The 23,343-nt window shown below is 57.0% G+C and overlaps 2 protein-coding genes across 3 annotated transcripts; one reads left to right on the forward strand and one right to left on the reverse strand.

Moving 5' to 3' along the window:
- The first annotated feature begins 39 nt into the window (after positions 1–39).
- Positions 40–8,435, forward strand: Gigyf1 (GRB10 interacting GYF protein 1). 2 transcript variants are annotated; one of them, XM_059248819.1, is made up of 26 exons: positions 40–132; positions 1,057–1,344; positions 1,467–1,575; positions 1,675–1,804; positions 1,900–1,995; positions 2,117–2,228; positions 2,349–2,457; positions 2,709–2,749; positions 2,888–3,052; positions 3,254–3,507; positions 3,590–3,698; positions 4,375–4,509; positions 4,662–4,762; positions 4,943–5,114; positions 5,202–5,368; positions 5,506–5,606; positions 5,685–5,804; positions 6,181–6,281; positions 6,429–6,511; positions 6,590–6,736; positions 6,822–7,046; positions 7,298–7,480; positions 7,578–7,743; positions 7,824–8,002; positions 8,073–8,202; positions 8,284–8,336. In XM_059248819.1, the coding sequence occupies exons 3-26, from the start codon at positions 1,541–1,543 to the stop codon at positions 8,334–8,336; spliced, it is 3,114 nt and encodes a 1,037-aa protein (XP_059104802.1). In that variant the 5' UTR covers positions 40–132; positions 1,057–1,344; positions 1,467–1,540. The 2 variants fall into 2 exon arrangements, with proteins under 2 accessions (XP_059104802.1, XP_059104801.1); XM_059248818.1 differs by having other exon boundaries at positions 7,824–8,202; positions 8,284–8,435.
- Positions 8,436–10,711: 2,276 nt separating this feature from the next.
- On the reverse strand, positions 10,712–15,892 carry Gnb2 (G protein subunit beta 2). The gene is made up of 10 exons (XM_059248821.1): positions 15,726–15,892; positions 13,292–13,437; positions 12,975–13,013; positions 12,767–12,873; positions 12,404–12,467; positions 12,161–12,323; positions 12,000–12,066; positions 11,572–11,773; positions 11,272–11,488; positions 10,712–11,191 (listed from the first exon to the last, which is right to left on the reverse strand). The coding sequence occupies exons 2-10, from the start codon at positions 13,346–13,348 to the stop codon at positions 11,085–11,087; spliced, it is 1,023 nt and encodes a 340-aa protein (XP_059104804.1). The 5' UTR covers positions 13,349–13,437; positions 15,726–15,892; the 3' UTR covers positions 10,712–11,084.
- Positions 15,893–23,343: the final 7,451 nt, after the last annotated feature.

Here is a 23,343-nt window from a genome sequence, read left to right on the forward strand (position 1 = left end):
CTCCTCTACTCCGCCCTTCCTGGATGAACCCCTCCTGAGAGCCTCCTCCCCAGGCTCCTCGAGGAACCTTCCCCAGCTGTTGCTCCTGCTGCCTCATCAGCCTCAGAGACTGAACTTGCCTCTTCCCGTATGGTGAGGGCAACCATCTGAGAACCATTCCCACCTTGAACTTTGTTCTGAGGGACAGTTCTTGCTGTAAGGGAAGGAGTCGAGGGCTTGATCCCATTTCCTAGATGAGCCTGGGGTGCTGTGGCCACACCCCCTGCTCTAAGCATGCCTACTTGGCCCTGGCAGTGTCCGTCTGCTCCTTTTTGTGTTTGGTTTCTGACTAAACCCAGTCCCTTGAGTCTCTGATTTCCAGACAGGTGCTCCAAGTTTTTTTCTTTAAAGAAGTCATCTTGTTGCAAGATTTACTGTGATGCTCTCTAAAATGGGCCATTCCTCTGTAGGACATAAGTGGTCCCAGTGCCTTTGTGTTTTATTTTATTTTATTTTGAGACAGGGCCTTGTGTAGCCCAGGCTGACCCTGAACTTGTGTGTCGCCAGGAATGACCGTAAATTTCTGAACCTCCTGACTCCATCTCCCAAGTTTTTGGGATCACAGGCATGTGCTACCACACCTTATCTGTGTGGTGCTGGGGTCAGAACCCAGGGCTGCCTCTGTGGTAAATGAGCACTCTACCAGCTGAACTAAATCCCCAGTCCATTTGCTGTTTCTGCAACACGGTCCTACAGTGTGTCCCAGGTTGACCTTAAACTTGCAATCCTCCTGCCTCAGCCTCCAGAGTGCTGGGCTTGCGAGCGTGGGCCCCGCCACGCCTGGCCCTGGTGGCTTACTTACCTGGTTTGCGGTCCTGAAAGGCCATCACTGCCCTTCCTTTCTCCTCACTGTGTTCCGTGCTGCACTGGCCACCTCTGCCACCCCGTGAGAGCACTGACCACTGGCCACGCCTGTACATCTGTCCTGAGTTCACTGTACCCCGCAGATGTGGGCCAGAGGTTGGGAGGCCATCTGACTCAGTGGTGTAACCACCCCTTCCTTTTCTTCTCCCTAAGGATCTTTCCCAGATGTGAAAGTTTCTCCCTGGCACTACCGAGGCCCTAGACCATAGCTAGTTGCTTGGGGACTCTGGTCCAGCTCAGCCCAGGCCCTGCCAGAAGAGAGTCCTTGCTGCCTCTGCTTCCCAGGGCAGGACTGTCAGGTGAGCGTTGGGCCACCAGAGGGCGCCCCTCTGAGGCAGAAAGGGCTCAAGCTTCCTTGTTCTCTCACTCCCCTAGGACCCTCCCCTCCTCCGACTCGACTTGGGTTAACTCATGGTGTGTGTGGTCTCGGGTCTGGTGTAGGTGAGTTCTTCAGTGCCAAAATGACTGACCATCTAGAAGAGGCCTGTGACTGGCCCAGTAAGGTCCTGGCCCCATGACTAACCTGCAGATGGTTACTGATGGCCCTGTCTGTGGCCCTGCAGGTATTTGGACAGTGCACGCCCGGTCCTCCCCTCTCTGCTCGTCCTTGACCTTTGAGAAGCGTCTCAACTCCACGATGGCAGCGGAGACGCTCAACTTTGGGCCTGAGTGGTGGGTTGCTCAAGCTCTGGCTCCTGGGAAGAAGCTGGGGCAGTGGGGAAGGGCCATGCGGACCTCCCTCTCCCTCCTTCCTTTCTGTGCCTGGTGTAGGCTGAGGGCCCTGTCGAGTGGTGGCAGTGTGGCCTCTCCACCTCCATCCCCTGCCATGCCCAAATACAAGCTGGCCGACTACCGCTACGGGCGAGAGGAGATGCTGGCCCTCTATGTCAAGGAGAACAAGGTGAGCTTGGGATGGAGCATCACTCCCTCCCGTTTGCCTCGTCAGTGAGTGGCCCTGGGGTGTAATGTACGTGTATAATGACCTGCCCGTCACAGGTCCCCGAGGAGCTGAGGGACAAGGAGTTCGCCGCGGTGTTACAGGAGGAGCCATTGCAACCTCTGGCCCTGGAACCTCTGACTGAGGAGGAGCAGGTGGGCTGGGCCCAGCCAGGCGAGGCAAATGGGCCTCGGGTGGAGGAAGGAGGAGCCGGGCTTGAGGCTGGGGTTTGACTGAGTGATATGTCCTCACTCCCATCCCTGGCTCCCTCCTCAGAGAAACTTCTCCCTGTCAGTGAACAGTGTGGCCGTGCTGAGGCTGATGGGGAAAGGGGCTGGGCCCCCTTTGGCTGCCACCTCCCGTGGCAGGGGCAGCACACGGAGCCGAGGTAGAGGATGACTCCCCGTGTTTTTTAGGGGAGGAGATGGGCAGCGTCGGAATGGGTGGTGCTAAGGATATAGAGGGGCACTGGAAGGTCCAGACCCAGATGTGAGCCCTCTTCCCTCAGGCCGTGGCCGTGGGGACAGCTGCTTTTACCAAAGAAGCATTGAGGAAGGCGATGGGGCCTTCGGACGCAATCCCCGGGAGATCCAGCGAAGCCAGAGCTGGGATGACAGGTGGAGTGGAAAATGAGGAATGCAGGCAGAAGAGAGGGTGGTGAGGGCTGGGCTGGTGGTGGGGTGACGGTAGAGAGACCAGGAACAGGCCAGCCCTGGCCAGAGCCCTCTGGTTCCTGCCTGCCCTTTTCATTCTGGTTGTTCTGGGGTCCTGTCGTTTTCTCCCCAGCCCGATGTCCCCTAGTTGCCTCTGCCCGCCTGAGAGCAGAGGAGGTGATGTGTATGCCTTGACCCGCACCTTTCTTCCACAGAGGTGAGAGGCGGTTTGAGAAGTCTGCAAGGAGGGACGGAGGTATGAGAGTGTCGAGTGTGGCGGCCAGTCGGTAGGGAGGCAACTGAGGTGGGGTTCCCAGGTAGAGGATGGGGGGAGAGACAGGAGTAAGTTGTCCTGAGGCTCTTCGGTGCTCATTGTCCGTCTCCCCCATACCAGCACGATCTGGGTTTGAGGAGGGAGGGGCTGGCCCGAGGAAGGAGCACGCACGCTCAGACAGTGAGAACTGGCGTTCACTGCGAGAGGAGCAGGAGGAGGATGGCAGCTGGAGACTCGGGGCAGGACCCCGACGGGACGGTGATCGCTGGCGTTCTACCAGCCCTGGTAAGATGGGGCAAGGCGGGGTGCAGGGGGGGGGGGCTGATGCTGGGGAAGCCGATGGCCATGCATGTGAGGAGTGAGAACATCCCAGGGAAGACATGCTAGTTGGGAAGGCCTGGTGAGCTGCGGAAGGCAGACCGTCGTTGGGCCGGACACTGACTTTTGTGTTTGGTTTGGTTTGCCTTCTCCGACTTTCTCTTCCAGATGGCGGTCCCCGCTCTGCTGGCTGGCGGGAGCATGGGGAGCGGAGGCGCAAGTTTGATTTTGACTTGCGAGGGGAGCGAGGAGGGTGTGGTGAAGACGACGGGCGGGTTGGGGGAGGCAGCTCCCACCTCCGGCGATGCCGGGGCCTCGATGGGTTTGAAGAGGACAAGGACGGGCTCCCTGAGTGGTGCCTGGATGATGAAGATGAGGAGATGGGGACTTTCGACGCCTCGGGGGCCTTCTTGCCCCTTAAGGTACAGCTCGGGACCAGCTGGGTTGGGGAAGCCGTCCCCCAGCCGCTCTCCCGCTGGACCCACTCTGCCCTTCCTCACACAGAAGGGCCCCAAGGAACCGATTCCCGAGGAGCAAGAGCTTGATTTCCAGGGCCTGGAGGAAGAGGAGGAGGAGCCTTCCGAGGGGGTAGATGAAGAGGGGCCTGAGGCAGGTGAGCCCTTAAGACCTTGCCAAGTTGTCCTCTAATCTGCCACATCCGTGCACCTGTGCGTGCATGCATGCGCCAGGCCAGCAGTCGGTGTGAACAGAATGACCTTTGGAAGCTGTGGAGCCTGCAGGCGCCCACACAGCCCTCACCGCTCGTGGGTCCTAACTGACAGGTCGCAGCGCAGGGCTGGGGCCAGTGTGCACAGTGCAGACAGTTCAGTTAGGCGTCCTGCTTCATGCCGAGTTGGGGAGTTACAAAGGATAGACGCTAGCCAAGGTCTGGGAGCTGGGTGTGCACCTCACTCACATGGCCCTCCCCTGCTCTTTTCTTTTGATTGCATCTGGATGTGTATAAATGCATGTCCACCATGTATGTGGAGGTCAGAGGGTATACAACCGTGGGTACAGGGCCCTGCCTTTCACCTTGTGTGAGGTAGGCTCTCTGTTCTTTTCCCATTGTGCCCAGTTGGGCCTACCAACTTGTGGAGAGTGTCCTACCTCTGCCTCCCCCTTTCATAGGAAGACTGGGATTAAAGGCACCCCCACGTGTGGCTTCTGTACAGGTTCTTGCGATTCCAACACAGGTCCCCATGGTTGTAGGCAAACACTTGCGCGCTGAGCCGACTCCTCAGCCTCAGCCCCTTCAGGTTTGAGTTCAGGCAGTCACCTGTTTCTTCCAGGGGGGAAGGAGGTGACCCCATTGCCTCCTCCAGAGAAGTCTAGCTCCCCGTCTTCACTGCCTGCCTTGGGCCCTCTCTGGACGACGCAGGAGGATGGTGATGAAGCAGTGGAGAAAGAGCTTCCGCCCGCTGAAGGTAGACCGGCGAGAGCTCGTGCGGGAGGGAGCGCCGGGGCGTGGGTGTGGAAGTGGGGCTGTGGGGCTGCGGGGCTGCGGCAGGAGCCTGTTCTCCTAGCGGGGAGAAGAGCCCTCCTCTGCCCCTCCCTACTTTCCCAACTCTTCTCCCAGGAGACGAGATGAGGGGACTGTCCCTGAGCCCTGGAGTCGGCTCACCTCCTGGCCCACCTGGAGATCTGGAAGATGAAGAAGGCTTGAAGCACCTGCAGCAGGTTTGGAGGGGGGTGCCTGTGCGTGCTCAGGGGGCCTCCACTCCAGGGTTGCAGAGTACCTTGCCCCCTCCGTCCCAGATCTGTCTGACATGGTCCCTGGCCTGCCCTCCCGAGCCCAGCCTCCTTGGGGTATTTGTGGTATTAGTCGGCTCAGACTTGCCTCTCTTTGTTGACTCCCAGGAGGCAGAGAAGCTGGTGGCCTCCCTGCAGGACAGCTCCCTGGAGGAGGAGCAGTTTACGGCTGCCATGCAGACCCAGGGCCTTCGCCACTCCACAGCCGCCACTGCCCTCCCCCTCAGCCATGGCGCTGCCCGAAAGTGGTTCTACAAGGACCCACAGGGGGAAATCCAAGGTAGCTGTGGGCGGCAGACTGCCGGGAGCTGGTTTGCCGGGGCAGACTGGAGTGTGCTCTCTGACCCCTCTCACGCCCTCGTTCCAGGCCCGTTCACGACCCAGGAGATGGCGGAGTGGTTCCAGGCCGGCTATTTCCCCATGTCACTCCTAGTGAAGAGGGGGTGTGACGAGGGCTTCCAGCCTCTGGGAGAGGTGATCAAGATGTGGGGCCGCGTGCCCTTTGCCCCCGGGCCCTCGCCACCCCCGCTGCTGGTGAGCACTGTCCGCTCTGCAGGTGGCAGGGAAGGCCAGTGGGGGCAGCAGCAGGCCCGCAGGCTTTCCCACTGCCCGGCTTGCTCGGCATGCTCCCGCTGGGCACGCTCACACAGGCCTGCTCTGACCTCCCGCAGGGGAACATGGATCAGGAGCGGCTGAAGAAGCAGCAGGAGCTGGCTGCCGCGGCCCTCTACCAGCAGCTGCAGCACCAGCACTTTCTGCAGCTGGTTGGCAGGTATGGGGAGCTTCGGGGCTGATGAGGGCAAGGCAGTGGTCCTGGGTGGTCTGCTGTCTGAGCCCAGTCTGTCTGTAGCCGCCAGCTCCCGCAGTGCACGCTCCGGGAAAAGGCAGCTATGGGGGACCTGACGCCGCCGCAGCAGCAGCAGCAGCTCACAACCTTCCTGCAGCAGCTCCAGGCTCTCAAAACCCCCAGGTGTGTGTGTGTGTGCGTGTGTGTGTGTGCACATGTGTGTGTGTGTGTGTGTGTGTGTGCACATGTGTGTGTCTGTGCGCATGGGGGGGCTGCAGCAGCTCCAGGCTCTCAAAACCCCCAGGTATGTGCGAGTGTGCTCTGTGTGTGTGTGTGTGTGTGTGTGTGTGTGCACGTGTGTGTGTCTATGTCTATGCCTGTGTCTGTGTGTGTGCCTCTGTGCATGTGTATCTGTGTGTCTCTTTCTGTGTGCGAGCATGTGTGTGTGTGTGTGTGTGTGTGTGAATGTGTGTGAATATGTGTGCTGGTGAGACAGAGATGGAGGAGGTCAGGCTACAAGTGAATGTAGTGTCCTGAGGGCCAGTGGTTTGCTTCTTAGGGGTGGGGACCAGAACCTGCTCCCGACGATGAGCCGGTCCTTGTCGGTGCCAGATTCAGGCCCCCTCTGGGACTTACATACCTCAGCTTCATCACAGTCAGGTGAGTGGCCAGCCGGCCCCATGCTGCATCCTGGTCCCTTTACCCCAGTCTCTGCTCGTTACACTCGGTGGCTCTGCTTCCTATCTGGGTGGTTCCGCTGGGCCTGGGCCTGGGCCTGGGCCTCCGCAGCTGCCCTTCCTCCCGCAGGTGGTGAGGCCAGTCTTTGGGACATACCAATTAACTCTTCGACTCAGGGTCCAATTCTAGAACAACTCCAGCTGCAACATAAAGTAAGTAGCAGGCCGGCCTGTCGAAGGCTGGCTGAAGCTGGCGCCACCTCCCAGCTAACTAAGTCCTTGTCACCGCAGTTTCAAGAGCGCAGAGAAGTGGAGCTCAGGGCGAAGCGTGAGGAAGAGGAGCGCAAACGCCGTGAGGAGAAGCGCCGTCAGCAGCAGCAGCAGCAGGAGGAGCAGAAGCGGCGGCAGGAGGAGGAGGAGCTCTTCCGGCGCAAGCAGGTTCAAGTCCTACCTGTCTCCTGGGCCGGGCCTGGCCTGGGCCTGGCGCCAGCCGGCCACCAACACCCGTCATGTCCTCCCCTAGGTGCGGCAGCAGGAACTGCTGCTGAAGCTGCTACAGCAGCAGCAAGCCACGAATGTCCCTGTGCCCCCTGCACCCAGCTCCCCGCCCCCACTCTGGGCTGGCCTAGCCAAGCAGGGTCTGTCCATGAAGACTCTGCTGGAGCTGCAGATGGAGAGCGAGCGGCAGCTGCACAAGCAGCCTGCACCCCGGGAGCCTCTGCGGGCCCAGGCCCCCAACCACCGAGTGGTAAGCAGCAGCGTCCCCAGGGAAGCAACCCCTCCAGTGCAGCGTCCAGCACTCAGGAGATGGGGGCGGCGGTTTTGTCCTTACGTGCAGACTCCACCCCAGCTGGAGACCTGGTTCTCTCCGATATTGGAAGGATGTCTCCTCTCCCTAGTCTTTACCTCCTCCCCTTCCCTTAGCCCCCAAATGAGCCTCCCTGCCTAGTGTCCAGGGCTCCGTTTCAGAGCCCCCTGACGTCCTGCCATTTGCCGCAGCTTGGGGGCTTGGGCACTGCCCCTCTGAACCAGTGGGTGTCTGAGGCTGGGCCACTGTGGGGCGGGCCAGACAAGAGTGGGGGCAGCAGCAGTGGCAGCCTGGGACTCTGGGAAGACACCCTCAAGAGTGGCGGGAGCCTGGCCCGGAGCTTGGGCCTAAAGAACAGTCGGAGCAGCCCATCTCTCAGGTGGGTGAGATGACCTGTGTAGCTGGGGTCTGTCTGGGGGGGATGGGTGCTCAGCTCCTGGGCTCATCTGTGGCCTCCAACTCCCCACCCACCTCAGTGACTCGTACAGTCACCTGTCAGGTCGACCTGTTCGCAAAAAGACAGAAGAGGAAGATAAGTTGCTGAAGCTGCTCCAGGGCATCCCTCGGCCCCAGGACGGCTTCACCCAGTGGTGTGAGCAGATGCTACACACCCTGAGCACCACAGGCAGCCTGGATGGTATGAAGGCAATCCTTGAGCCATGCTGGCACGGGGACTCCAGACCTGTCCAGCATGCTTGACTGTCCCCCTCCCCATAGTGCCCATGGCTGTAGCGATCCTCAAGGAGGTGGAGTCCCCCTATGATGTCCATGATTATATCCGTTCCTGCCTGGGGGACACGCTGGAAGCCAAAGAATTTGCCAAACAATTCCTGGAGCGGAGGGCCAAGCAGAAAGCCAGCCAACAGCGGCAGCAGCAGCAGCAGCAACAGCAGCAGGTGGAGTCTTGGGGGACCTGGGGAGGCAGGGTGCCCAGGACTCTCCTGACTCCACGCTCTCTTGCCTTAGGAGGCCTGGCTGAGCAGTACCTCCCTACAGACAGCCTTTCAGGCCAACCACAGCACCAAACTGGGCCCTGGGGAGGGCAGCAAGGCCAAGAGGCGGGCGCTGATGCTACACTCAGACCCCAGCATCTTGGGTAAGCATAGGGGTGCTGGGGAGCTCTACTGTCCCCGCACAGGACCTGGGGAGCTCACCCTCACTTCTCCCCTGGCTTCAGGGTACTCCCTGCACGGCCCTTCCGATGAGATCGAGAGCGTGGATGACTACTGACCAGCCTGTCCCACCAGCCCCCTGGGCTTTAGGCTTGGGTGGCGGCGGCGGCCTGGACCCTTGGGTCTCCAGCCTGCAGGCTCCCAAGCAGGAGCAGAGGAGGAAGCAAGTGGGGCGGGGTCCCCAGCACTTGTTACAAACCACAATGCACCTTAACTCACCCACCACGAGGCACTTTACAGATGGGGGAGGGGCTCTTTTCTCTTTAATTTTAAATGTTAGGAGAGACAAAAGTATCATTCAGAAACTAGACTGTAGACCCCTTCACCCCTTTGGGGATAATGGGTGTGACATTGGAAGGTCCACAAGAGGTTTTGTTTTGGGGTTGGTTTTTTTGTTTTGTTTTGTTTTGTTTTTTGTTTTTTTAAGAAAAGATGAAAAATAATGAAAAAAAAAGTTAGGCTGAAAGAAAAAAAAAAAAATCACACTGTTATTTTGGGGCAGTGGGTACCAGGCCCCATGGAACTGTCCTGCCTGGCTTCCCTAAGGCTGCAACTTACCCTGCTGCTGCCCCCAGAAGGTGGTCACGGGGGTAACTGGAAGTTGGGTGCTGGCAGTTGGCACAGCGAGGCCCTCTCCAGAAGCCCTGCCCACTGGACCCGATGTGAACAGCTCCCTGTGGTGGTTACTGTGGCAGGTGTCTGGTCAGGGGGCCGCGTTGCCCTTCGCCTCAGCTGCTCTCGGAGGACATTGCACAAATTGGCCAAGCTGCCTCAGCCCCTCTCCCTCCCCCTCAGCAGCCTCCCACACTGGCTGAGGGAGCCTGGGGAGGACCTGTCAGTGCCAGCCTGTCAGAGGTGGGGTCTGTACTCAGACCTGCTGAGGGGCTGCCCCCACTGCTGCCATTTCGGGGGACAGCCTGGGTGCGACACTGAAACCCCGGCTCCCTGCCTTTGCCACATGAATGTATTCTCTGGCCCCCGAGCCCGTCTCTCCCCCTCCGAGAAGGGACTCAGCCCTTCCTCCAGCAGCTGGAGAACACCGCCTCCCCTCATCATGGCCGAGTCCTTGCTTGTGTGAGGAAAGACAGTGAAGGGCGGCTTGGGGCTGAACCCGAGGCGGCGGACCATGGGAGCCCCGTCTGCAGCCAGCTGCGTGGGAAGCGGACCACAGCTCTGCACCTGACCCCTCCATTGACCAAATGGGAGAGGGCCAGCAGCCCTCTCCTTGCTGTGTTTTTCACACGCTGGGTGTGGAGCTGGAGGCCGCGCCCACGTCCAGGCTGGGGCCGTCTTGCCTGTTGCTCACCGACTTCACTCCTGTCCCGTCCCCGCCTGGGCTCGTCTCCCTCCGTTGTTGTTGGCTTTCTTTCTTTTTGAAAATACGCTCTTACGTTAGTGAGTTCTCCCATCGACCTCATTGCTCAGAACGCAGTATTAGGGCGAGACTGCCACTGCCTCCCCTCCATGAATGTATTTCTCTTTTCTAGCCTGGGGAAGTGGAAATGGCCCCGGTTTCTTCTTTCCCATTTGTCTCCAGAGATGACCTTTTGTTTTGACTTTTCTTTTTTGTTTTTTTTGTTGCTCTTTTTTTTTTTTTTTTTTGCACCAAAGTGGCAACTGGGTCAGTGTTGGGGATAAGGCTGGCCTCTGGGTGGAAGGCCCCTCCACCTACTTCTCCCTGGTTTTGACAGTGTTAGCGTCTGTGAAAAGACAATATTCTCTCTAAAGCAATAAGGGGGTGATGGGCCAGGGGGAAATGTCTTGCTGCTGCTGGCCCCCCAGCTCCCTGTCCCTCTTGCCATTTTGGTGGCATTGGAGGGGTGGGAGAGACTCCTGTTGTGACTGAATGTAACCTACCTGCCCCTGCCACAGCCAATGCAGGGGAAGGGAGGGCACTTGTCTCTTCCTACCCCTTCCCCCAGCTAAAGAGACTTTGAACTTGGGGGCCCATGAGCCTGGAGAGGCCTTAACCCTGTGAGGAAGTGTAGGGGGAGCCCTCTCCCACCCCATCCCCTCTGAGAGTGGTCAATGTTTACAAGCCCTGAGCTCCTAGCCCAGGGACTCAGACACCCCACCCCCATCTCAATCCTTTCCCCATCCAGTCTTACAGGCCCTAGCTGCTCCACGCCCTCCTGGGGTTCAGGGTAGTGTAGGTGTCCTGTGTGCCCCAGTTTACCCTACCTCTACCCCATGTGACTTCCCTTCTGCCCACCCTTGTAAATACTCCCAATAAAACTCGGTGTGTCCCCCCAGTCCATGTGTCTGCTGGCTTTTTCATGGTACTGAGCTGGGACGAGGCCGAGTCGGGTAGGGCTGTACACCTCTGGGGACTGCTGGCCTCAGGCACCCTCCGTCTATAGCCTGGAGGAGCTTCACACCCACTGCCTGTCAGCTCTGGGGGGGGACGGGAACAGCAAGCAAGGAGACTAGGTACAGAGTTGGAAGTGGTTCCTTTATGGAAAAACTGAAAATATAATAAAAATTAAAATAAAACCAGTTAAAAAAGCCAGCCCCTGGAGTTTCCACCTCTTGCCTCTGGCCCTCCAGAGGGATGAGGCCCCAGCCCCAGGGCAGCAAAGGTTGAGGGCTTTCCTGCCCTTCCTCTTCCCCCATTCCATCCCGACTTTTATCTCCACAGTGGGGGGCCCCCCCGGGAGGAACCAAACCTGGGTATAGGAGCAGGACCCAAGGCCCTGTAGCCCAGGGAGGGAGGCTTGGCATGTGTACCCAGCTGCAAAGCCCCGGGCCTGTAGTGTGGGCATGGGCAGGGATGCTCCCTGCCTAGGCCCATCTGGGGTTGGGGTGGTTAGTTCCAGATCTTGAGGAAGGAGTCCCAGGAGCCTGTGGCCACGGCCATCCCATCATCTGTGACCCCAAGGCAGCTCACACGGTTATCGTGGCCAGCGAGGACACCTAGAGAAGAGAGGGACATGAGGACTAGCCTGGCCCACACTTTGTACCTCTCCCCTCCGAGGGCCCCACACAAGCCTCACCTGCACGGTCACCCTTCATGGCATCCCAGATGTTGCAGTTGAAGTCGTCATAGCCCGCGAGCAGCAGCCGGCCACTGCGTGAGAAGGCAACCGAGGTGATGCCGCAGATGATGTTGTCATGGGAATACATGAGCAGCTCCTGATCGGCCCGCAGGTCAAACAGGCGACATGTGGCGTCATCTGATCCCGTGGTGAAGGCATAGCCATTGGGAAAGAACTGCAAGATTTGGGCCGGTGACCGTGAGGGTGTGGGGCCAGGGCCATAGAGTATGGGGGCTGTCCACCATTCTCCCAACTTACAGCCACGGCGTTGATGTCAGACTCATGACCTATGAATGTCTGTCGGCACATGGAATCCCGAACATCCCACAGCTTGATGGAGGCGTCACAGGCGCCTGACACAAAGGTACGGCCATCGGGGGCCAGTGACAGGGACATCACATCCCCACTGTGTCCAGCAAAACCCACCGTCTGCTGGCCTGTCTCAATGTCCCACAGGGCACTGGAGAGACATCGGAAGAAGGATCAGAAAAGAGTTGGACAGAATCCCTGGCTCTCCCACCCCACGAGGTCCTGACAGGACTGTCTAGAAAGAAGGCCTGGAGCCGGAAGTGGTGGGGGAGCCACTTGGCCCCTACCCAGAGGGGAGGACTAGGTGCTCAGGAATGTGCCACCTGCTGGGCCCTGGATCCCCCGAAGGCAGGGAACCCAGCCTGGCAGAGCCTCACCAGGTGGTATCCCCAGAGCTGGTGATGATTTGGTTGTCGTCCAGGAAGCGGCAGCATGAAAGGTACCCTTGGGAAAGGAGGTTGTGGTCAGACATTTCAGAGACCAGTGCCTCCCCTGCCCTGTCCCCCAGACGGCGTCCTTGCCTTTCAGGCGCACTCACCAGTGTGGCCAGGCAGCTCTCTGCTGACCCTGACATTGCCCTCCCGAGTCTTGAGGCTATAGATGGAGCAGATGTTGTCCAAACCCCCACAGGCTACAAAGTTCCCAGAGGGGGCGTAGGCACAGGTCATGACCCAGGAGGAGCGCAGAGGGATAGCATGGACCTAGAGGAGAGCAGCACCCCTAGTTAGAGCCAGCCAGAGACTGGCAGCCCTAACCTACCCACTTTGAGTGCCAGTTTTACCTTGTTGGTGGTGTAGCTGTCCCATATGATGAGCTTTCCATCCTGGGAGGCGCTGACCAGCAGCCTGGTGGGCAGTGGCAGGAGGATGCAGACAGGTCAGAGTGAGGACAGCACCCGGCCCCTATCCCTTCCCATCTACAGACGCTCTTCAGACATCCCCCCAAATCCTCAGTATAACCTGCATCCCTGGTCCACTAGGGACACTGGGAATCAATATTCCCAAACTTACTGACAAAGGTCCTCCCCACCAGACTGGGGGGGGGGGACGACCTGGGGTCCCCTCACATCCTGTGCCACCATTCTACCCATTATATAGAATCACCCCAGAGCCTAGGGGCGCTAAAGCAGAGGCCACCCACGCACCTTGAGTCTGTCCCCCAGTGCATGGCATAGATTTTTGCCAGGTGTCCACGGAGGGTCCTCCGTGTTCTCATCTGAATTCTCCCCACTGGGTCCAGCCCAGCTGTGATCTGGAACAACGGAGACCGATGGTACAAGGAGACCCAAGCAACAGACGCCCGTCCAGTGCCCTCCCTTCGGTGCCCCCCCCCCAGCCCTGCAGTCACCTCACCTGGGTCAGTGTGGAATCCCCGCATGCTTTTCTGGCGTCCTGTAAGTGATGGGCAGAGCAGGAGACGGGACCGAGGGTGGTGAGGAAGGAATAACGAAAACAGAAGGCAGAGGCAAGGGAGGATGAGACGGAGACATTGGGAGATTAGCACCCCTTTCTCCTCTCACCCGCAGAACACACACGCGCACACACACACACACACACACACACCCCGGCCCCAGGCAACCCACTCTGCTCAGGTCAAAGGGAAACAGCATACACACTCAAGCCACGCCTGGCCGGGCTCGGCCTCCCCATCACAGCCGCCAGGCCCTCACCCGGATCTGGTTCCGGAGCTGCTCGGCCTCCTGTCTCAGTTGCTCCAGCTCACTCATGGCGCCGGGCCCGTGGGGCGGGGTTGGGGGCGGCTGGGGGCCGCGGGACGGGGGCTGGGGGAGGCAGCTCCTGGCCGCTGGCCCGAGGCCTGGGAGGGGGGATGCAAGGCTGACGTCAGGCCCCAAGACCGCCCGGGAAGCAGCCGGCAAAGGCGGGGTGGAAGCCCGCGGCCCGGAAGGGGTCAGCTGGGCAGGGGGAGCAGAGGACGCGGTACCCGGGGCAGGACTGGGGTCTCGGGCACCCGAGAGACGTTGCCGAGGAACAGACGACTTCCCCAATCTTCCTCCCGGGCCCCCGGAAACGGAGTGGGAAGTGCAAGAGGAAGAACGGGGGAAACCCCTCCCTCGGACAGCAGCCCGGGCGGGACACTCGGGCGGCAGGAACTGGGGATGGGGGGGGGGGGAGTCCCTTCGAAAACAGACCTGGCGTCCGCCCCAGCCCGCACAAGGCGCCGCCCTCCCAGCACCTAATTTTAAAAAGGGGCGGTGCCTCTTTAAATGCACCCCCACACCGCACACCCTCCACACACACCCCCAGCTAAGACAGAGGTGGTGATGGGGGGGCTGAGGGGAGAAGCTAGGCTGTTCGTGGGGTTGCCTAGGCAACCGTCACCCGGACTGAGAGCACCTCATTGGTGAAGGGCCCCCACCCTAGCCTCGTTGCCAAGGCAACCGCATCCGCGGCAGAGACCTGTAGGGTGGGTGACCCCACCCCCGGCCCCCATCGCCCCCGCCCGACCTAGTCTCCCGCCTCTTCCCCAGAACCGGCCAGGGTGGCTGTTTACAGGATTTGGGGAAAGCCGATTGAGCACTAATAGGTTCGGGACGGCTCAACCCGGGATAATCCCCATTCCGGGCCGGCTGCACCCCATTAGCCGCTGAGAGCAGCGGGGCAGGCAAGCCCCCAAGCAGCCTGCTCCCTCCAGCACCGAGGTCGCCCGCCCCGCCGCGCCCGCACAAAGCCCGTGGGAGCCGCTCAGAAGTAATTAGGGCTCCGGAGGGAGGCCCTCGGCCCCGTGCGCGGAGCTGTTCTCTCCCAGGCGCCGGCAAGCGGCCCCAGACGGCTTGGCCCGATGCCCCCAGGCACCCCAAGAGCCCAGCTCTACGCCCAGGAGCCCCCGAGGCCTAGCTGGCACCGCTCCAGCCTCCGACGTCCTGCCTTCCCCGGGACACCTGTGCGATCTGGCCGTGCACACTGCACTCCGGCGACCCAGGCGGCCCCCACCCAGCTCCCACTTCCCCCAACCACTGGGCGTTCCTCTTCCCCAGCGATATTTCCCCCTCTGCGAGTTCAGCTTTCTGCGCCAGTGCCAGGGGATGCCCCTCCACAACGAGATGGGAGCGGGCAACGACACCGCTACCACCCCACTCCAGCTGTGGACAGACGCTCCTTCCTTCCAGCTTCCAGCAGCCCAGGTCTAGCCGCAATGACACAGGCCTGGGGCAGAGGGAAAACAGGCCAGGAAGAAGCCACTGGGTCGGGGGCCATGCTCCTAGCCCTAAGATTCCCTTCTCCTCCAAGACAACCTCAGCAGCGCCTAGATTCTGGGAATAAAACCACCACAGCCCCCAAACAAAAAAAGGGGGGGTGCCACCGCCTCCGCGGGTGTGAGAGGAGACAAGGAAGGGTCTTCAGATCTGGCAGCTGGAAGGCTGGTGTGGTGCTGGGAAGTGCAATGGGCCAGGCCCTCCAGTTCCTAGGACCTCCATTTTGCCCAAAAGAAGTCTGGGCAAAGGGGACAGGCGACGAGGAGCTAGACTTGGGGTAGGGATTTGTCAAAAGAATAAGGTGCTGAGATCTCCAGTGTGGGGTAGGGGACTCAGAGAAAAAGAAGGAAAAAAACACAGACAGAGCCCAAACCAAGGGACCGACAGTAGGGTGGAGACGAAGGCAAGGGTGGCCTTGAGGCCTCGGCTGTATCTCCTAGGATTCTGGAGTTCTGCAAGTCCAATGCAAGCAAGGCTTTGAAACGAGTGGGCACGAGGGCTGCTACCCAGGGGCAGGCAGCGGGGTGGTGGTGGGGCAAGGGGGCGGGACAGGACTGAGAAGAAACCCGGAATTCAGCCCCCCAGCTATGAAGGGAGCAAGAGGCAGGCGGGGCTGGGACGGGGGTTAGGGTCAAAAAAAAAAAAAAAATCTGCCACTGATACCGCAGGGAACGCATGCATTATTGAAGCCGAGGGTCCCCCCCAGTTCCCCTTCCGGGTTCGGCAGCGACCGGGCCAGAGGAAGGGAGGGGAGGTCTGGGGAGTTACGTCCGTTTCCCAAGAGCCGAACCCGGGAGACGGAAGGAACGGGGGCTTCCCCCTGCCGCGCACACACCCGTGGGAATTTGGGGCTGGGGGCGAGGAGGACTCCTTTTGTCAGCGGAGGTACCTGGGGGTGGTGGGACTCTGCCAAGGGGTCGCCTGCAGGAGCGCGGGAGGTCCTGTCTTCCTCCGCGGCGGAGGCGGCGGCGGCGGCGGCGGCGGCGGCGGCGCGGATGGATTTCCTCCGTCACCCCAACTCAACCGGCCAGCGCAGCTCTCCCCAGAGCGGAGGGATCCCGCCCGCCAGTGACGCGGCCGCCGCCGCCGCGCCCAGGGCCAGGCTGGGCGAGACCAACTACCCGAGTGCGGGGGGGGGGAGTGGGGAGGCGACCGCGCCGCGGCAGGGGCGCGCACGGGCTCCGTCCCGGGAAAAGCACCACGCCGTGGTTTTTTCCAACTCAGCCGGGACCACAGCCAGTGGTTGGCTCCCTGAAAAAGGGGGCAAAGAACATCCTCCCCAGGGACGGCAGAGGTGGTATAGGCACAGGGGAGGGTGCAACCCCCCTCTCCGGTCACGTGACCGACCTCCTTCCATTCTTCCTCCGCCCCCCCCACCCCACTCCCCCACACCCCCCGACATTGGGCGGCTCCAGACTGGAGGCTTGCAGGCCCAGTTCTCGGCTTGGTCACGCCCCTCTGGGCGAGGCCACGCCCCCTTCCCGGAGGCGGAGCTAGAGGAGTCCAAACCAGTGTAGGACAGAGGGGCAAAAAAAAAAAAGACAGCGGTTGGTGACCGCTCGGAGCCCGGAAAATACAGTCAGAGGGAATAACACCCGAACAGTTCTTCAGCGCAGCCCTGTGGGGGGTTGTAGGCTCCTAGACTAGGCCTCATACCGCAGCAATAAACAGTTCATATTCACTGATTTGCACGGCTAAAGGGTTTTGTTTTGTGTCGTGAGCCCACTACACATAGCCAAGGATGACCCTGATCTGATTAAATCCCCCTGCTTCTACCTCTCAAGCAGAATGTATGCACCTCCGTGCCTGCTTCTACCTCCCCAGTGCCGGGATTAGAATGTATGCACCACCGTGCCTGATTTATGCAGGGTGGAACTCTGGGCTTCCAGAATGCTAGGCGAAGGTTCTATCCACGGAACCGCCTCTCCAGCCTATACTTTGCTTATTAATCCTCACGATACTGTTTCCGGATCAGCTGAGATCACGATCTCAGGCAGCTTTTGTAACTTGACTGTGCAGCCATTGAAGGAAACTACATCGTGGAGCACCTCCACCGAGAGAGCACAATAAAAGATTGAGACTTGATTCCCAAACCTGTTCAATGAGTGCATTGATGATTATCCTCAAGTCTCCTGGGTTGTTGGGACTCCGATCACCGTAGATAGTGAAAGTGTTTGGGGAAAATTCAAGTTGCCGTATGGCCTTCGGACAGTCCTCATAGTTGAGTGGATCAAAACACATTATTCAAAATAGAGTGTGGTGGATTTCGTGGACACTTATAAAGACAGGAGAATCAAGAGTTCACATTCATCTTTACCTGCATGTTGAGTTGGAGGCCAGGTTGGGCTACATAATGTGTGGTGGGGGGGAGACTTAGGAGAGGGCTCAGTCAGCAAAGTTCTTGCCATGCAAACATGACCACCCAAATTTGATCCCCAAAAACATGTTAAAAAAAAAAAAATACAGGCCGGGCAGTGGCGGCGCACATTTAATCCCGGCACTCAGGAGGCAGAGGCTGGTGGATCTCTGTGAGTTTGAGGCCAGCCTGGGCTACAGAGTGAGTTCCAGGATAGGCTCCAAAGCTACACAGAGAAAAAAAAAAAAAAAATCCAGGCACAATGGTCATGCCTACAGTCCCAACATCTGGAGACAGAAACTGAAACTTGGGGCAAACCTGAGGGATTGCTGGATAGCCAGTCTCACTAAATCAGGGAGTTCAAGGTTCAGTGAGATATCTTGTCTCAAACATCAAGGTGGGAGGTGGAGAGGTGGTTCCTCAGTTAAAAGCACTTCTGCTCTTCCAGAGGACCTGGGGTCAGTTGCCAGGACTTCCATGGTGGCTCAAGACCTTCTGTAACTCCAGTTTCAGGGAATCAAATGCCCTCTTCTGGTACATCAGGTTCACATACAAGGCACACACATACATACAAGCAAAATATGCATACACATAAAATAAAATAAACGTAAGGTTCAGAGTAATTGAGGAAGACACCATCCACCACTACCCACTTAAACCACCTAGTCATCAGAAGTGGTTGCCCACACTTGTAACACCAGACCTACATAGCAACACCATGTCTCAAAAACACAGGACATAAAGCAAAACAAAGAAGCAACACTAGTCATTCAGTTTTTTGTTTTGTTTTGTTTTTAAAGACAGGGTTTCTCTGTGTAGCCCTGGCTGTCCTGGAACTCTGCTCTGTAGACCAGGTTGGCCTTGAACTCAGAGATCCACCTGCCTCTGCCTCCCTTGTGCTGGGATTAAAATCGTGCACCAGCTTCTGTTTTTGTTTGTTTGTTTGTTTTTAAGCAACATTCATTATTCACAGATTGCACATATGTGCACTTGTGAATTCTATGATGTATATAGATAATAGAGTCAGCATTGGAATTTGGAAAGGACCTTATAGATTGTTTTACTCCCATTGTCGTAAAGTCCAAAGGGGCAAAGTGACTTCCTGGAGACCCCTTAAGTGAGCTCGCTGCCTAGCACCAGCCTCTGCCGACCTGCCGTCTCTCGTGCTGATTTCTACACTAATGGCTTCCCTTAATTTAGCTCACTGAGCCGATATTTCCTGAGCCCTGGTGACGTCCTGGAGGCTCTGGCGTCGGCACTGAGAGTGCGGTCCCTCCCTCCCCTTTCTTTTTTTTTTTTTTTTTTTTAAAGATTTATTTATTATGTATACAGTATGCCTGCAGGCCAGAAGAGGGCACCAGATCTCATTACAGATGGTTGTGAGCCACCATGTGGTTGCTGGGAATTGAACTCAGGACCTCTGGAAGAGCAGTCAGTGCTCTTAACCTCTGAGCCATCTCTCCAGCCCCCTCCCTCCCCTTTCAAGGAGACTGTGGTCTACAGAGGAGGAGGGACGGAAGGTGAGCATGGGAAGAAAAGTCAGTGTTGATGCCCAGCATGAGCGGCTTTGCCGGAGGCAACTTAAGGAGGGAAGGGTTCGTTTGGGCTTGCAGTTTGAGGGGACACAGTCCACCACGGCGGGGAAAGCTTCATGGCAGGGGCACGAGGAACTGGCCACATTGTTTACGAACAGCCAGGAAGCAGAGAACATGAACACTGATGCTCGCTCGCTTTCTCCTTTTTATTCAGTCCAGGGCTTCAGTTGATGCTGTGATGCCGTGATACCGCCCACACTCAAAGTGGGTCTTCCCACCTCCACTAAATCTTTCCGGAAACACCCTGGCAGACACACCTGGAAGCCTGTCTCCCAGGTGACCCTCTAACTCCCATTGAGCTGCCACTCAAGACTGTCAGCCGCACGGCCTGAAGGTACGTCCATAGAGATGGATTCCATTACTGCGTCTTCCTACGGACATCCCCTGGTGCTCGGTTTTCATCAATTCCCTTCCCTCACTGCACTAGGGAACACAATATATTTGAGAGAGGAGACACTTGATGAAGGAGGTAGAAGTTTTAGATCTGAGGCACAGAGAGAAATGTTCACTGTGTAGTGTAGAAGCTGATCTGGGACTCAACACAGAAATCTGGCTTGGAATGGAGCCCTAAGAGTGAGTGGCACATTCAAGCAGATGAGGTCATAAAAAAAAAAAAAAAAAAAAAAAAGTCTCAGGGAAAAGACAAAAATGGCCAAAGACCAACCTCTAAGGAACTCCAACATTTAGAGGTCAGCCATTCTCCAAACTGCCAAAGCAGGAAGCCAGAGAGCTGCGGAGAAACTCGGGAGAATGTGGGGTTCTGGAATCCAAAAATGTTCTCAATAGGCATTGCAGAAGAACGGTCGTTCCGTGCCGCAGATAGATGAACCAAGACTGCTCTGAGATGTGCGCACCGGGCTGAGCAGCACAGAGGCCACTGGGAGCCTCGTCTAGACCACTTGCAAGGAGTTGAGAGGAGCCTGAGAGAGTGACTGTGCCTAGCTGTGTCCTCCACATGGAAGCCTTCCTGGCCGGAGGGAGGCGGGAGGATCATAAGGAAACCTGCAAGGCTCAGCGCACTTACCAACATTACACGTCCCGCAAGGCCCCTTCCCCAAGCTTATATAAGCAGCTCATAACTGCTGGGGAAACGAGACTCTCTGGTGGAGCTGCCTGAAGGCTGGGCAGGGAGCTCCAGGGATGTAACTTTTTTGAGCTGACACTCATTCTCCCCAGTAAATTCATATAAACTCGCTAGTTTACCTGGCTGGCCTCGAACTCATGGAGATCCTCTTGCCTCTGGCTCCTGAGTGCTGCAATTAAAGGTGTGCGCCACTGCACCTGGCCCAGGTTACTTCTTTCTAAGTTCCTGTGTGTGTGCGGGTGGGTATGTGGGTACAGAGGGACATGCATGTGTGTACAGATCTGTGAAGAGCTTGGGTGTTGTTCCTTAGGAACGCCATCCACGTTTGTTTCATCCTTTTCTTTTTGGGGGTTCATGTGTGTTCCGGTGCTGGTGTACCCATGGAGGCAAGAGCGGTGTCAGGGGTCCTGCTCTATCATTCACCATCTTCTTCCCTTGAGGCAGGGTCTCCCACTGAACCTAGAGCTAGGCTGGCAGCCAGCAAGCCTCAGAGGTCTTCATGTCTGTCTCCCACAGGGCTGGGGCTAGAGGTGCATGGACACGCCCATCTTTTTCCATGAGTGCTTAAGTTTCAAATTCAGGTCATCATGCTTTCATAGCAAGTGATCTTACCCAACAACTTCTCTCTCAAGCCTCCTAGCTTGTCCCTCACTGACCTGAAACTCACTGAATCAAGAAGGCTGGCTGCCCAGTGAGTCCAGGGAGCAACCTGCCTCCAGCTCTCCAATACTGAGATTTTAGACATACCACCATGCCCTGCTGTTTCCCATGGCTTTTCCGCATGAAACTCATGTCCGTGTGCTTACTATGGGAGCTGTCTTCCCGGCCCCTTGGGTGGGCTTGTTTCTATGGTAGATGTTTTGTTCCTATGTACCCAGGAAAACTCACATAAGTGACGTGAGGACGTGTGGGCAGTGAGGCAGTTGGAGGTCTAAGTGGCTAAGGCTTTGGAAATCGAGGCCTAGAGAAGTCATGAAGGATGGAGCAGCATGGGAAGATCCTGGAGAGTCAAATGTCTACTGTGTTTTTTTGGCAAAGGAGATGGGGATCAGACCCAGGACTTCAGGCTAGTGCCCTGCCACTGGATAATATCCCAAGCTGATGCCTACTTTTCATTCTACTTATTCACTTACTTTAGGGTGTTTTTTTTTTTTTCATATATATTGGGTTTTTTTGAATAGGGGCTCACTATGTAGCCCAGGCTGGCCTTGAGCTCTTGATCCTCCTGCCTCAGCCTGAGTGTTGGATTACAGACATACTCGACAATGCTTGAAATAACTTGCTTTTTTTGTTCCTTTAATTAAGAACGCTAAGTTAATTTTTAAAGTTAGCATACAAAGTGACTGGTTTCACTCTGACGTTTATACACACCGTCAGGGCACGCTGTTCATCCCCTCCCCCGCTGCCCTTGCCCAATCCCCCACTTCCCCACCTTCCTCCTCACAAACAGCCCTTCTTTCTGCTTCATGTCACATGAATTCCACCACCCTCCTCCTCCCCACCCCCACTCCCTCCATGAAGATCCTCCTTTGGGGACATCAAGATGGCTCGGGATGAAGACACTTGGTGCCAAGCCTCCTTTTGGTCCCTGGGACCCACATGGTGGAAGGAGAGAACCAACTCTTGCAAGATATCCTCTGACCTCCACATATATGCTGTGTACCTGTATGCATGTGCGCACACATACACACAGAGTGGGCACATCTGCACATATACACAGCTTCATACACACACGCACGCACACACACACACACACACACGCACTCACTCACATGTGATCTCTTTCTCATCTCTCAGTCGCCTTCTGCTTGCACAGCTTACACGCCCCGAACCCACTTTAGTTATTATTTCATTTTGTGTTTTGTTTTATTATTATTGTGTGTGTGTTAATGATGTGCAGTGTGTGCGTGTGGGCACAGGTTGCTGTGTGCACCCATGGAGGTCAGAGGACAACTTGCAGGAGTCCGCCCTCTCCTTCTGCCCGGTGGGATCCAAGAATGAAGCTCACACTGTCTGAGATGCCAGTAAGTGCCCTAAATCCACCGAGTCATCTTCCCAACCCCAATTTAAAAATTTACTATTTTTATTATCTTTAGGATAGCTTTTATTTAGTCAAAGACTATTTCATACAAGTATCTTGTTTTTTGTTTTTGTTTTTTGAGACAGGGTTTCTCTGTGTAGCTTTGTGCCTTTCCTGGATCTCGCTCTGTAGACCAGGCTGGCCTCGAACTCACAGAGATCCGCCTGGCTCTGCCTCCTGAGTGCTGGGATTAAAGGCGTGCGCCACCACCGCTCGGCTCATACAAGTATCTTGATCACATCTACCCCAATTCCTGTCTTCCCTCTGTCTTACATACCCCCAATACACACACCTGTTCTACTTTCATGTTTTTTCCTTTCTATTTTTCTGCACCCCACTGAGTCCAATTAGTGTTGCCTATTGGAATATTTAGTATTTGTTCCTGGTGCACATGTGTGCGTGTGTGTGAGTGTGTGTGTGTGCGCGCGCGCGCCCGTGTGGGTGTGGGTGTGTGCGCGTGCGTGTGTGCACGTGTGTGTGTGTGTGTGTGTGTGTGTGTGTGTGTAGGTGTAGGTGCACATGCATGTAGATAGAGACCACAGGTCAAAGCCAGGCATCTCGCTCTATCACGCTCTTATTTGTTGAGACAGGGTTCTCTCAATGAACCTGGAGTCCACTGATGAGCTAGGCTGGCTGGCCAGTGACCCCAGACATCCGTTGTCCCTCTTACTGTCCCCTCTGCCAGGGCTGAGTTCTGCCACGCCAGCACGCCTGGCGTCTCGCTGTGTGTGCTTAGGATGTGAACTCGGGTCCTTACGCTTGTGCGTCAGGAGTTTTTACTGACTGTACCATCTTCTCGGCCTCTTTACCCACTTAGTCCTCTAACAGCACTCAAAGCCTAGTTGAATCTTCTCAGTGTGCAGAATTGGCGTCTGTCCAATGGCAGGCTGAATATCCGCATTTGGATACACGAACCGTGGCGTGTTGGCGTCAGCTTGTGCCAGCTCATGCCAGCTCAGGAGAGCCCATTGTCCACCTCACAACCTAACTGCTTCTTCAGTGAATCAATGTGGATTGTAGGAACTGGAAGCCAGTCTCTGCTGGAGTATTTACATCATGGAAATCCACAAATGCTTCTCGTCAGCCCCGCCCCCCTCCTTGAAGAGACACTCAGCAGAGAGAGGAGCTGGTAAGATGGCTCCATGTGTATGTGTTTACCATGCAAGGAGGAGGACTTCAGTTTGCATGTCTAGCACCATGTTAAAAAAAAAAAGCCGTGACAGTCAGTACACACCTACAACCGCAGCACTGAGCAACAGGGACAGACAGGTCCTGAGGACTTGCAGAATAACCAGCCTGGCTAAAACGGCAAGCTCCAAGCCAAGTGAGAGGCTCTGTCTCCAAACAAAAGGAGGGGGGTAATAGAGGAAGCCACCTAATGTGGACCACAGG

Source organism: Peromyscus eremicus, chromosome 23 (genome assembly GCF_949786415.1).
Source record: "Peromyscus eremicus chromosome 23, PerEre_H2_v1, whole genome shotgun sequence".
NCBI classification, from domain to species: Eukaryota; Metazoa; Chordata; class Mammalia; order Rodentia; family Cricetidae; genus Peromyscus; species Peromyscus eremicus.

What these genes read in the sequence shown, in the direction of transcription:
- Gigyf1 (XM_059248818.1), top strand. Translation starts at nt 1,541, where the DNA reads ATGGCAGCGGAGACGCTCAACTTTGGGCCTGAGTG. An exon ending in CTCAGCTTCATCACAGTCAG is followed by an intron (nt 6,282 to 6,428) that starts GTGAGTGGCCAG and finishes TTCCTCCCGCAG; the next exon opens with GTGGTGAGGCCAGTCTTTGG. An exon ending in AACTCCAGCTGCAACATAAA is followed by an intron (nt 6,512 to 6,589) that starts GTAAGTAGCAGG and finishes TTGTCACCGCAG; the next exon opens with TTTCAAGAGCGCAGAGAAGT.
- Gnb2 (XM_059248821.1), bottom strand. Translation starts at nt 13,348, where the DNA reads ATGAGTGAGCTGGAGCAACTGAGACAGGAGGCCGAGCAGCTCCGGAAC. An exon ending in GGGATTCCACACTGACCCAG is followed by an intron (nt 12,874 to 12,974) that starts GTGAGGTGACTG and finishes CCGTTGTTCCAG; the next exon opens with ATCACAGCTGGGCTGGACCC. An exon ending in ACAGCTACACCACCAACAAG is followed by an intron (nt 12,324 to 12,403) that starts GTAAAACTGGCA and finishes GCTCTCCTCTAG; the next exon opens with GTCCATGCTATCCCTCTGCG.